The sequence below is a fragment of the Phalacrocorax carbo genome, chromosome 5 (genome assembly GCF_963921805.1).
Source record: "Phalacrocorax carbo chromosome 5, bPhaCar2.1, whole genome shotgun sequence".
NCBI lineage: Eukaryota > Metazoa > Chordata > Aves > Suliformes > Phalacrocoracidae > Phalacrocorax > Phalacrocorax carbo.
In genome coordinates, this window is record NC_087517.1 from 41,360,799 (window position 1) to 41,373,509 (window position 12,711).

The window sequence follows — 12,711 nt, forward strand, 5'->3', positions numbered from 1 at the left end:
GCAAACATCCTTAGAATTTCTTCCCTGTATATACAAGCACCAGATTTCACAGTTATTCTCTCCCCTTCCCTTCAAGGCACACGAACACTGCTCTTCTCTAGTTTTTCTGGTACTCCCTGGGATTTTAAACAGCTTCAAACAATCCCGAATGCCAGCTGTGCCATGGGACCCACTGACTCAGATCAGACTTGCAGCCACCAAATTCTGGCAAAGGAAGAAGGGGCCTAAGACACAGTCAACAGGAGGGGGGAGCAAATCAAGAGTGTTTTCAAGTCTTTTGCCCACATTAACTTGGCTTTAGTACATTAAATTTACTTAAGGAACTGACACAGAAAAAAAAGAAACCCACGACAGAGTACTGGTAACATATTTTATTCCAAGGAAATGTGAATTCAAGGGAGGACAAGTACATGCAAATGAGTATGCTGGTAAAGAACCCACTTACAAAATAGCAGAGGCAAGTTCTCTGTGGCCCTAAAGCGAGAGCTGAAAATGAAGCAAGGAGACAAGCACGATGCTTTTGCCTTGAACTAAAAGTACAGGCTCATCTGCTGTGTGAACTGGCAAGCAAGAATCTTATTCTGCAGATTAAGGAGTGGGAGGAGATCATTCTCTTTTCACTTCAGGCACTAATATCAGCTTAAGCTGTGGTCTCCAAGTGTCAGTCCTCGAAGAGACATTTAAAGTCTTGCCAGCAGAACACACAGAAGGTACTCCTACATGAAATGTTCTCTACAATTAGCCCTAATGCTGCAGCTTTTACGTGTCTTGAAATATTACTGTTAAATATTTCTGGGGAAAAAAGGCTTTAATATATTTTATGCCAAGCTTCTAAGAAAAAAAATAAAAAACACCGCAGAAAAATTCTTCTGTTTTACCTGGTAGCTCCATGAGAATTAACAATTTGTTACTCAGAAAAACTGAGCTGGCAACTGCCAACTTGCTCTTCTGCATAAATTAAAAGTAAACACTTGAATGGACACAAGCCTTTTTCTCAGTTCCAAAAACATCTCTACAGTACAAGCTAAATGGACTGGCTTTAGACTCTGCAACTGTAAAGCCAAATGTTTCACGACCATGGCAGCACGGTATGGTAAAACACAACCCATCACTGCTCTGACTCCCACCAGCTGGGTGAGTGCCAGTGGCATGGAAACAGGAAAGGGAGCAAGTATCATCTATTATAATGGCCCTTTCAGCTCAGAACATGCACTGGCATTGTCTCCCATAAGAGCTCTCCTGTACTGACTTACTATGCAATGGACCTACTGTGACCTCCAGGTTAATTATTTACATGTTTGGTGGATAACAACAACAAAGCAGCACAGAATAAGAAGCCAGAAACATTCAAGCAGTTATGTTTACTAGATCTGTGCCCTTCTTAGAGCCTTATGTCCAGGAACTCCTTCTCTACTAAATATATAGATATATGCACACGTAAGTGATAAGTGATTCAAGAGTGAACACTACCCTTATCTTCATAAGTTAGCATATATCAGATCATGATTCTTGTGCTCATTTTCCTTCTTCAGCTTCAGAAAACACTTTTTCATTTACTGCTCTCCTCCTTACCTTCCTCTCCCTGGGAAAACAAAACAAAAAAAAAAACAAACAAACCCCAAAACACTGGCGCACACATCCTTCTTTCTGCTGCCTGGCATGATGTGATGCCAGGTGATGAGATGATACTGCCTCTGGAACACACCTGCAAAATCCTGCCCCACCACAGTGAACAGCAGCAGCCTTCCACAGTAACTTTCCCACACCTCACGCTGCAATTCAGAGCATTTTCTTCCAAAGGCCCCTCTAGTTCTGCTATAAAATTTCTCCAACTATTGTTCTACTACAGCAGTATGTTGCTTCACATTAAGTTTCCAGAAGGATTCTTAGAGTCACCTTATATTTCAAGCCAAGTTTACTAATGCTATCGCCATTATCTCAAGGCAAGCTGTCTGCCATGAGCTTCTCATCTATGTTCCTTTTGAACGAAAAGGAGCTCCTCAATAGCGTGGCTGATGATGAACATGATTTTAAAATAATTGACTGCAATAATTTCTGATGTCAATTATGTGTGCTACATGAAATAATTTCTGCCAAAAGAGGAGCTTGATATGGTATTGTGTAGCCCTCACCATTTACCAATGGGCTTGACTATACAGTTGTGACCAATCTTTGGTGCACTCTTCACATATCGCTAGCCTACAGAACCACTACAGGGCATTTTAATAGCTTTCTAATGAAGTTGCTGCTCATTCTGCCTACAGAAACATTCATAAGAACAAAAATCTCAGATACCTGGTCCTTTTGCATTGATATTTCTTCTGTAAAGGCAACAGAACATTAATTAAATCACGTATGTAGACTCATGATGCAAAAAATCACCCAATTTGTTTAAAATTATGAAAGTGAAGCACAGATTAAGAAATGTCATTAATGCTAGATGATGGGCAGGAAGAAACCAATTTCCAGTCCAAATTTAAATCATTAAAACATAATACTTCACTCCCAGCAAGAGCTATACTGCCATGTTTATAGCTTGTGATGGTAACATCTGGAAACTTTTAACCCAGAGCAACAATATAAACATATTATCAAGTAATCCATGCTCCACAAGAAGCCTGTCAGGGCATGTACACTGCTTTAAGCATGAACAAGTACATACACATGCAATAGATTTATTTATTGCTTTTTAACTCCTGTAACTGGCTCTAAAAAGCCTTCTGAAGTAGTAAAGCAAGTGCTTTAAGTGCTGGTTGTTCAATATGGCAGTAGTGGGAATGTGCTATTTATTCCTCTGAAGAAGTTTGTGAAGGAAAATGAAGATGGTAGACAACAAGCTGTACAGACACCAGTATCACAATATGTTCTAAGGGGTAGGTGCCAAATCTCTTCTGTTGATCGCTGCTTGGGATTTTCTATATATATTTATATATTATTTTGATATATATTCATATATTTCTATATATATGTTTTATTATATCTGTAAGATATTTTTGGCAATGAAAAACTTCCTACAGCCATCCTTACTAGCTCTACCTTGCATCTGGAGGCTGAGATCAAGCTATTTGAAAAAAAAATAATTAAAGAATTCCCAAGCTTGCAAAATATTAAATAAACATTACGTAATTTATGCCAGTGAATCACAGAACAGATTGTAGTGGATATCTGGCTTAGCTTTCACTGAATTTGGTATTTCAGAGCGACATCCTGTACCATCCGATTTCTCTTTACGCAAAGAAGTTTTCACAGATTTTCAGGTCACTAGCTCTTCAGGTTATTAACTGCACAAGCACGCACACAAGCTTTAGTTCTCATACCAAAAAATTTCAGTTTGCTGGGACACCCTTTGCAGCATCAGCTTTTAATCTTCAAGGGGGTCATCAGCTCCATTAAAGTTACTTGCAAGTTAAATGGTAACACCACTGTCAGGTGCCACGACACCCATATTTAGTTTGCTCCCAAACAAAACACTTAGTGGTTGTTTACCACAGATCTTCCAAAGGTTGCCTGGCAAGTCCCATCACTCAGGCTGCAGGCACAGCAGGCAACTTGACAGTACTGATGCTTATCTGTGGTCCAGGTCTTCTGACTGTGGTCCAGGTTCTAAGAAACATCCTTCAAAAAGCAGCAACTCCAGCAGAAAAAGGCTCCTCTCTTCCACAAGCACTGTGCTTGCAGCAACTCTCCCCTGCAGCTCTAACTCCTGGTGTGTTTGCAGGTACAGCTAATCCTGCTGTGGCTACAGGGTGATAAGACACATCCAGACATGCCTCAACTCAATGAGACACTCCAGCAAAGCTGAGCATGGGCAAACTGCCTAAGTGCTTCTGTTCCAGGCTGATTATTGTAGCCTGCACCAACACTATCCTGCTATCACATCCCATTCACAGTTTAAAAGCTAAAGTGAATCTTTCTCTGCACCCTAAAGCACAGATGTCAGTTTATTCTTACTATGTATTCCCATACCCTGTTCCCAGACTCCTTACTTCTTCCCTTTCCTTCAAAATCATTGGAAAAAATTAATTATGATTTTTGCTGGCCCTGTTCTGTCTGTTCTGCTGTTTCATTAAATGCACATTAACAAATACAAGTTTGAAGCCCTTCTAGTTTAGTCCACCTGTGCCAACCCGTGCTTGCAGCCCCATCTAATAGCACTGCTTTAGCTTCCAGAGCTTCAAAACAAACTGAGAACAGCATTTCTTAGAGTGGAGAGAATGACACTTAATACAGCTCTTACTTGTCAAACACAACAGAAGCCGAACAAGCCTTTTTGGTTTATCCGATCATGCTGACATGCAGAGGCATGGAAACTTTGCTGATGGTATAAAAACAACTAGCTCTTCCAGAATTTGGGAGAGACTACACCACGCATTCAGTCCAAACACTTTGAAGAAGTTAAGGCTTTGCCAAGTTTGGTTTCTATCGTTACTTCTGCCAACAGCAGACCATCATTTTTACAAATGGGGGCGACCACAGTGCCAGCTTCACAGAAATGAAGCAAAACAACTTGCAAGTAGAGAATTATACAAGGGCCAAGAGTCTTTCGTATTCATTAGATTTCTAAAGTGATAATCCACCCCCCAAACGCACATACAAATGAGCTGCGTACTTCAAAGTTTAATATTAAACAATGATTACTAACTAACCACCAGTTTTTTCTGTGAATAATTATACTGGCTTCACCAAGACAAAATGCTTGCCACAAATCCTATTTTTTTTTCCAGGCTATTTTATTTGCTATCCTATGATCAACATTAGCTCCACGCAGACTCTTAATGTTTCAACAAAATATAGATAAACTCTTTGTTCCAGGGTGTCAGATTATATTTGATAAAGAAGATGATCAAAACACCCCCCAAAGCCTTGACCATACCTCTTTCTGCTGCCTCTCCAGTTCTTTCATTCGGATCTCCCGTGCCTCTGCCCGTGCCGCTCGCTTTGCTGCGAGTCTTGCTTCAGCCTGCGAATGGGAACACAGCAATGAAATAAAAGCTGGACAATACGTGAAACGCGCTTGTTAAGCGGGGCATGAAATAGAGAGACTTGACTCCGTAAGACTATAAACACATCTGTAGGAGTTAATTCCCTATTGCAAGTAGTGGCCCTGCCTTCCATAACTTGTTATGCTTCACAGGCAGGTAATACACCCTCGTGTAGGCACTACCTTTGGTTAGCAGTTGTGTTTAGAAGTGCCCTGCATTTCTTTAATTACTATTTGCATGGACAGAGAGGAAACAGCAAGATTTAAGGCAGGCAGGTTTCGCTCTTTTCCCCCCCCCCGCAGCACAGATTGTTCAAATTAATAAATCAATAAAAACAACAGCAAACACATTATGTGCTATTTTTCCTAACCACTGATATTGTGCATCCATACATGGGCACAGCAGTTAAATATTGCCGTTCAGCCCGACTATGCACAACAACGGCTGAAATGATAGAGGCAAGAGAGTAGGGAACCTGAGAAAATGCGCTAACTCAATTAAAGTCTCCAGACACCTATATTCAAGTCCAAACCTCTTTGGAGTGGGAATCTGCCAAGAATGGGCCCTCTCAGGAGACCTAGAATGCTTTTTCATCGCAGCCCAGTTGGAAGTGCTGGAACATGCTATACAGTAACATTTTTAATATTCTACTTTTAATCCCAGGCAAAACCAGTTAGTCTTCTAGAGAAAAAGATAAAGTGAGCTCAGGCTTGGTACACTGGGACTGCGAGCAGTTCATCCAGTGTAATTCAGAATAGCTCAGGAGGGAGCAAGAGGCACTGCTCAGCTAGTCACCTTGGCCTTACACCTAACTCATCTGCTTCTGAAACCTTTTCCCATATGTACAGCATCCAATTTAACAGGAAAAACTGCAATAATACCAAGGTCAAGCATACAGAAAATCAGAATGTCAGCACTTTCACTAGCACTTCTGAACAGAAGGAAAAAAAAAGGTGTAGTTTCTTTTCCCGTCTTTAAGTATCTTCACCACTCAAAGGAAAAGGGCCACAACGTTCAAAAACACAAAACACTGGAAAAAAGCCAAAAAAAAGCGTAGGCTGGATGAAGTTTTCAGCTAACAGAAAGGGACTAATGAAAGCTAAGCACAAGCTGATGTATAGAAAGACTGGGAACCTTGCAGCACTGGGTATCTTAAATCCTCATCAACAATAACGAAATCTAAAATATACAGTCACTAGGCTAAAAATTAAGTTCATGTGACACTTCAAGACCCCACCACAAACAGTCCCAATTCCTACATACTGCTGTTGTTCAGTTATCAACTTTCTTGCCCATTGTACTCCGCTGTCCCCAAACTAGAACTGGTAGGCAGGCAGGTTCCTTTTGATGACTATTGCAGATCCATCTTGTGCAAACACAACCTGTTCAAATGAACTGAGTTTAATTCTTGCAACACAGATAACTTCAGCCTGAAAAATTACTTGTAACAAGGGGGGGGGGGGAATCTTTTTTCTGTTAAAATACCCATGGCAGAAAGAGAAAAGGGTTAGTTTTGCACAGGGTGCTGCTCTCTCTTCAGTTCATTGCTTGAATTTCAAGGTAACTGGCTCTGCCATGGAGAGAAACTGCAAAACACACCTGTGGTCTCATACCTAGAGCAAACCTCCACACTTGTGCTCAAAAACTGTCCCCTCTCACCATCACAGTGTGCTGTTATGTATGAAGCCAAATGACAGCTGGCTCAGGGGTGAGGGCATGCATTACACAAGCGTTTTCAAGGGACTGTGGCTGCAACAGCACTTACCAACCTGAAGCAGTTTGTCCATGCACAACCCCTCAAAAAAAAAGAAAAAAACAACACCCCAAAAAACCAAACCAAACACACACACCCCCCAACAAAACCCCCACACAAACCAAAAACCAACAACCAACCCCCACAGCCCTACTGATGGGCAAATACTAGGCAGAATCCCTACCAGGCAGTGTTATGATTTACCTGCAATGTTTGAAATTGTTTGTGACTACATAAATGTGCTGTTATCATGTTAACATTTTTTGGGGGAGGGAAAGAACAGGAGACAGAGCTTCAGACAATACCTTTGACTCCTTATGACTTAGAGATGCACACCCTCATCCTGACATGCAAACTGTACGTAGTCTTAAGGAACAGCACAAAAACGAAAGTAAAGAAACTTAACTCTGCGCACACATTTGAAAACTGCACCTGATCTGGTTGAAGAACAACATCAGTGCTAACAGTTAGCTATGTTTTTTCTATATGAAAAAAAAAGGACTTTAAAGTCTCCATAAGCAAGATACACCAAACAGTACAGAACTGTGTACCTCTAACTTCCCACCTGCCAGAAAGACAGAAACAAGATTATTTTGATGTAAAAATTATTGTAGATACCATCTTTATGAATTCCAATAACCAGCTGAGCTTTCATGTTAGAAAAGCTCTATGTAAAATTCAGCTTTTGTACTTAACACACACATATAAGTATTACTCCTTCTGTTTTCCTCCTATGATCAGGGCCAAAGGATTAACATGCTTGCTAGCTATGCTGCAGAATTTTATATTGTCCCATTATACAATTAAATTAAGCAACTTGAAAAATGGAAGGAGGGTGGAAAAAAAAAAAGTTTTGCAAGTTATTCTAAGGCCTCCCTCAGAACAAGGCTTACCAGTTCCCTAGATACTGATACCAACTGCAGTAAGCTAAATTAATTTTTCTTTGTGCAACATCCTCATAAATGACAGGTTACATGTATGATCATTTCAGTTTTAAGTGCCAATCCATGCGGTGACTCTAATTCATTCTATTTCAGCTTTGTAGTCCTCCCCCTGCTCATGCAAAGCTAATCCACAAACCTTTAAGAGATGCAAGAGTGAAAACACATTTTTACTTAGTATCTTTGACTAACAATAGCTTACATCTGGAACAAGCATACCTTTTACTTATGAACTTTTTGTTTCCATGGCCACATGGCTCTTAGCATTAAGTATCTTCCAATACAAACACGAGAAACATCCTTTTAAATAACTTTTAAACTTTGTTTAGCATAACAAATTTTTCCTTCAGCACATACCCTACCAGAACCTTTGTAAGAAGTTAGCATGATATTATTCCATCCAGAACACTAGTATTTTAAAACAACTCATTTTTATCACATCAAAGCAAAGAATTACAGAATCGTTCAGGCTGGAAGGGACCTTGGGAGGTCTCCAGTCCATCCTCCTGGTCAAGGCAAGGTCAGCATCATATGCACACCGTGTTGCTCAGGCCTATGTCTAGTTGGCTTTTGAAAACCTCCAAGGTTGGCTGCTCCAGAGCCTTTCCAGGCTTCTGCTTCGATGCCTGACCACCCTCACAATGAATATTCACCACCACCACCATCCCCAGTCATGCCAGAACCTGTTCTCTTTCAATTTAAAACCACTGCCTCTCATCCTCCCACCATGCATCCCCATAAAGAGCCTGGCTCTTGGCTTCTTAGTCACCTCAGCTTGTAGGTCTAAAGGCTGCTGTTAGTCCCTACCTTAAGGTCTGGTATTCTGCATCAGATATTGAAAGTAAACTGGCTGTTACATTTTTAACCATGTTCTCAGCAGTATCTGGGTGCTATTTAGATGATTTAGGTGCTGGACAAAGGTGGTTTGTAAGAAACCAGCCATCCTTCCCTAAAGGGTTTTGAAATCCACAGCAAAATGAAACTACAGATGACAAGAAACACTCAAGGAGAAAAAATTCTCAGTGCAATGATCTGATCAATACAATAAGCAACAGTCTCTGATGGTATCAGTGATACGGATAGCATTGAGATAACAATTAAGTGTGAACTAAATGCTTCTGTCAGGTAAAATTTGTTTCATTTCCTCAGGTGAAGTTGGTTAAGAAAGACTTAAAAATGCTCTTATTCATCCATCTCCCTTTGGCACCTTAAGGAAACAGGACCACTAGAGTCCGTGGGAAGGTCAGTAAGAGCCCTGAATACTCACAAGTCCCCAGGAAAGCCCTCATCTGACAAAGCGCAAACACAGTCCCCCAGCTGCACAAGTCCAAAATCCTATCACAGTGTTTCCAAACCCTGCTCATCTGAGGCCATGCACAAGCTTTTGGAGGCTGTTCTCCAACAGGGCAGAAATGTATTATGCTATAATCAGGCTGGTCATTAAATGATCAACCTGGGCCCTTCACAATCCCATTTCTACCATGCTTTAATTGATGCAGCTACTTCACCTGAATGAATGTTTTTGGTATCCTGTAGGTGGCATTGGGGACAAACCAGGCCCCATGAGCTCCAAGGAAGTAAATCAGTCAGGGCAGGGATGAATTCACACCTAACACTTATTGTGTACGATTTTAATCAAAGTCAAACTAAAAGTCTGGTAGCAACCCTTAATGCCCAGCAAATTCTGCAGCAAGCATGGGAGACAAAGAAGAACTACTACACACAGAATTTCCTGTGCAGAAGCAGAGCTCACTGACTGACAGAAGTAGCTACCCCAACAGCAAGCCACATGGCACTGGCATTCGTAATACAACCTCCACTGTCACCTACAGACTTTTAGACTAACACGATACGGGTGTCAGATTTATTATGGGCCTCTTCCTCAAAAGCAGGGGCATGACGAAACTCATCTGAATTTGTAAAAACACACTCTTTAAAAGCTTTGCACTGTTTTCATATTAATAGTTCTGTGTTATAAACACCTTGATTGCTTGCACACTCTGCAAACAGAAACCTTAACTTCACATTTCTCTCTCTGGGCTGACTAAAACAAAAACAGTCTTTGCTGGGATGTCTTTGGCCTTCATCTAGCCCAAGCCCTTGTGAGAGTCTAGACCCAAGTCACCTCTAAGGGCAGTGGCAGACACCGTAGCCTGCAAGAGACACAGCTGGACATCATGAAAACACCAATAAATTCAGAGAGACTTCTAGAATTCAGACCACAAAGGCTAAAAAGACAGTCTCAAGGTTGCCAGCATAACTAACTATTCAATTGATTCAAGATGGGGGGGGGGGGGGAATCACTAAGATTGAAGGAACTAATCTTAAAATCATCTAAAATTCACTAGTGACTCAGTGAGCAATAGAGGCCTCAATCAAAAGTGACAGATCGCTGGCAAAAACAGAAGAATAAAAATATGAAGCCTAATTGCACTCATTACAAAGCTTTTGTAACTTCCCTTTTATGAAGTACTGCTCATCTGACAAGGAGAACTGGCAGCTTCAGCCATACTGTGCATGTCATACAAAAAACCACAACCTCCTAAAGGGCTTCTGTAAAGCCCCGTGGGCAAAACAAGAGGAGATGGCAACCACATTGCTGAGATGAACACAGAAATGCACACCAGCTGAACAATAATCACCTTAATTTATGTAACTTACTCAAATACTGCAACTATTTATCCTGCATTTTTGTCATTTTAGTGCAGTTCCCCAGAACGATTTATAGCCCCTAAGCCCCAAAACAAGTATACTGTTGCACTGCAAAATGCTTATTGCTTTTGTTGGTCCACTTGCTCAGCACTCAACACCCCTGCTTAAGGGTTGCTTTAGTTTTAAAATAAAAATCTAGTCCTACGCAGCAGCAGATCTTTATCCCGTGTTAAGGAGGTACATTCAGCTCTGAACAGGAGAAAACTAAGTAGGTTGTAACTCAGTTTACTACTGACGTACAACCACATCCAGAAAAAAAAAAAGCTATGTGATATCAGTTGGAAAGGGTGAGGAACATCTCCTTCTGCTGTCTGCAGAACGAGGCAGTGGGGAGAAGTGGGAGTATGAGATCTGCAAATGCTGAAGAGTTACCCCCACCCACCCTCCTTTGAAATACCACTCCCCAAGAAGAGGTGAGGTCTGGTTGCACCCATAGCCAGCGCTGGCCTGTAGCATATAATGCACAATGGTTACGGAAGTCACTACTTCCTGGCCTCGAGTGCAGTGTTGGGGAAGCTGCACATTCATTATCATTTTGATGACAGAATTATTTAGGTCACTTCGTTAGGTAGAAGCTAATGACACACATCCTGAAGGTGTGCATTCTCAGAGCTTTTCCCTTATGAAATGCCCAAGAGTTCATTGTTTGACTGTAAACCCCAAGAAACAGCCAACAAAGGCAGGAAATTATGCCACTTTTTTAAGCGGTGAAAAATGACTAAGTTGACTTGCCACATAGCTATATATGTAAGAGTTTTCGATCTATACAAAGCACCCCTTAATTCCAATGTACTCAAAATTATCTGCTTCTAAAACTAGTAATCAAAGTTAGCATCATATTTTTATGGAAGACTGAAGCATTAGCTTGCCAGTGCCAAACCATACTCAGAAAGCTCTCTGATCCCACTGTTAGAGAAACTTTAAAACACAAGTCTAAATTACACCTGCTCACTGTACGCAACTACTATTATGTATTTCTGCAATAATTATTTTCAGGCTGATTTAAACTTCTTGCCAATATGCTTAAGATACAGCCAGCAAGTCACTTTTGGGACAAGCATTATTGTTCATGACTGATGCCATCCCATTCAAATATTCTGCATGTAAGGGCTTTTCCTCAAATGTTAAATAAACAGAGTGAACAGTTGCATAAGTCATACTTCACTGGACAAAAGAAATCTGATAAGGTTTGTTGTGTTTCTACAGAATTTAAAGTCTAGACAAGGAGCATCTGGTTTGCAATATTCCTGTAACACAGCTGACCAATGCAGCTACCAGGTAAAACTAGTGCTGACCCGTGGCAACATTCTTCCCATCTCCACTTGAGTAACAAGTGACCTAAACCAGAGAGCTGCAGGAGCTTACAAGTTAACGCATGCTCTTTAGCACCAAAACAAGATTTCTACGAACTACTTTTATGTTTAGAGGTCAAACCACCATACTTACCTGATATTTTTTTTGCATCTGAGTGATAAATATAAACATACTTTGCACCACTTGTTCATATGAAAATGAGCTTATGAATCACCATGGGCTTGGTCAGTCCACATCCTGCTTAACTCCCCAGCTTTCTCTTAAATGCAAGTAAGTATTAAAACGCAGTATGTTCACGAACCTTGGCCTTCACATAAACATAAGGATTCCCTTCCAACACCCATGTACCAGCATCACTAGTCAGACAGACAGGCCCATTATGGGTTTGCGTAACAACGCCTCTCCCGTTCATACAGTGACAGGGGTGAACCAGAGAGTGACGTTTTATGTCAACAGATAACTAACCTACCGATTAACATTTTATCATCATACAGGGCTGTTTTGAAACTCTATTTAGACAACATTTTACAGGTTCAGTTGGTATATTTGCTCCCGTACCAAACTGAGCAGTATGTAGCTTATGGTTTAGTCTCTAATTTTTAAAAGAAAGCCTTAGAAAACTCGATGCACTTTAAAGAATTAGCTACTTTATGCAGCTGTCAGTGGCAGTCCTAAATTCCTCGCTAGCACCCACCTCTCCATAGCCTCCACGAATTACACACAGTGCCCAAAAGGAGACTAAATTCCAAGTCGTACCAAACCCCGCAGACCCCAGCAGGGTCTCTAAGCGCCCTAAAATCACCACATTTGAGCTCAGGCAGAGAAGGCCCACGCCGAGGGGATGCCTGCGGGAAGCCGGGTAGGTGCACAGCAGAGCTCAGCAGTTTGACAGGTGCAATGGGGGACACCCTTGCCGGGGGAGCACCCCTGCTGCAGGAAGCCTCCTGCCACCCGTCTCCCACGGACGCCCATGGGCACGCCGCGGGGGCTGGAGGCGGGTGGGGTGGGT

The 12,711-nt window shown here is 41.4% G+C and overlaps 1 protein-coding gene across 14 annotated transcripts in view; it reads right to left on the reverse strand.

The window, feature by feature from the left end:
• The window catches only part of LRRFIP1 (LRR binding FLII interacting protein 1), a 115,027-nt gene that overhangs the window by 60,683 nt on the left and 41,633 nt on the right, over positions 1-12,711 (reverse strand). For all 14 annotated transcript variants that reach the window (XM_064452145.1, XM_064452147.1, XM_064452146.1 and 11 more), the window contains exon 2: positions 4,874-4,960. In XM_064452145.1, coding sequence (XP_064308215.1) covers positions 4,874-4,960 — 87 coding nt within the window. The remainder of the gene's footprint in view (positions 1-4,873; positions 4,961-12,711) is intronic.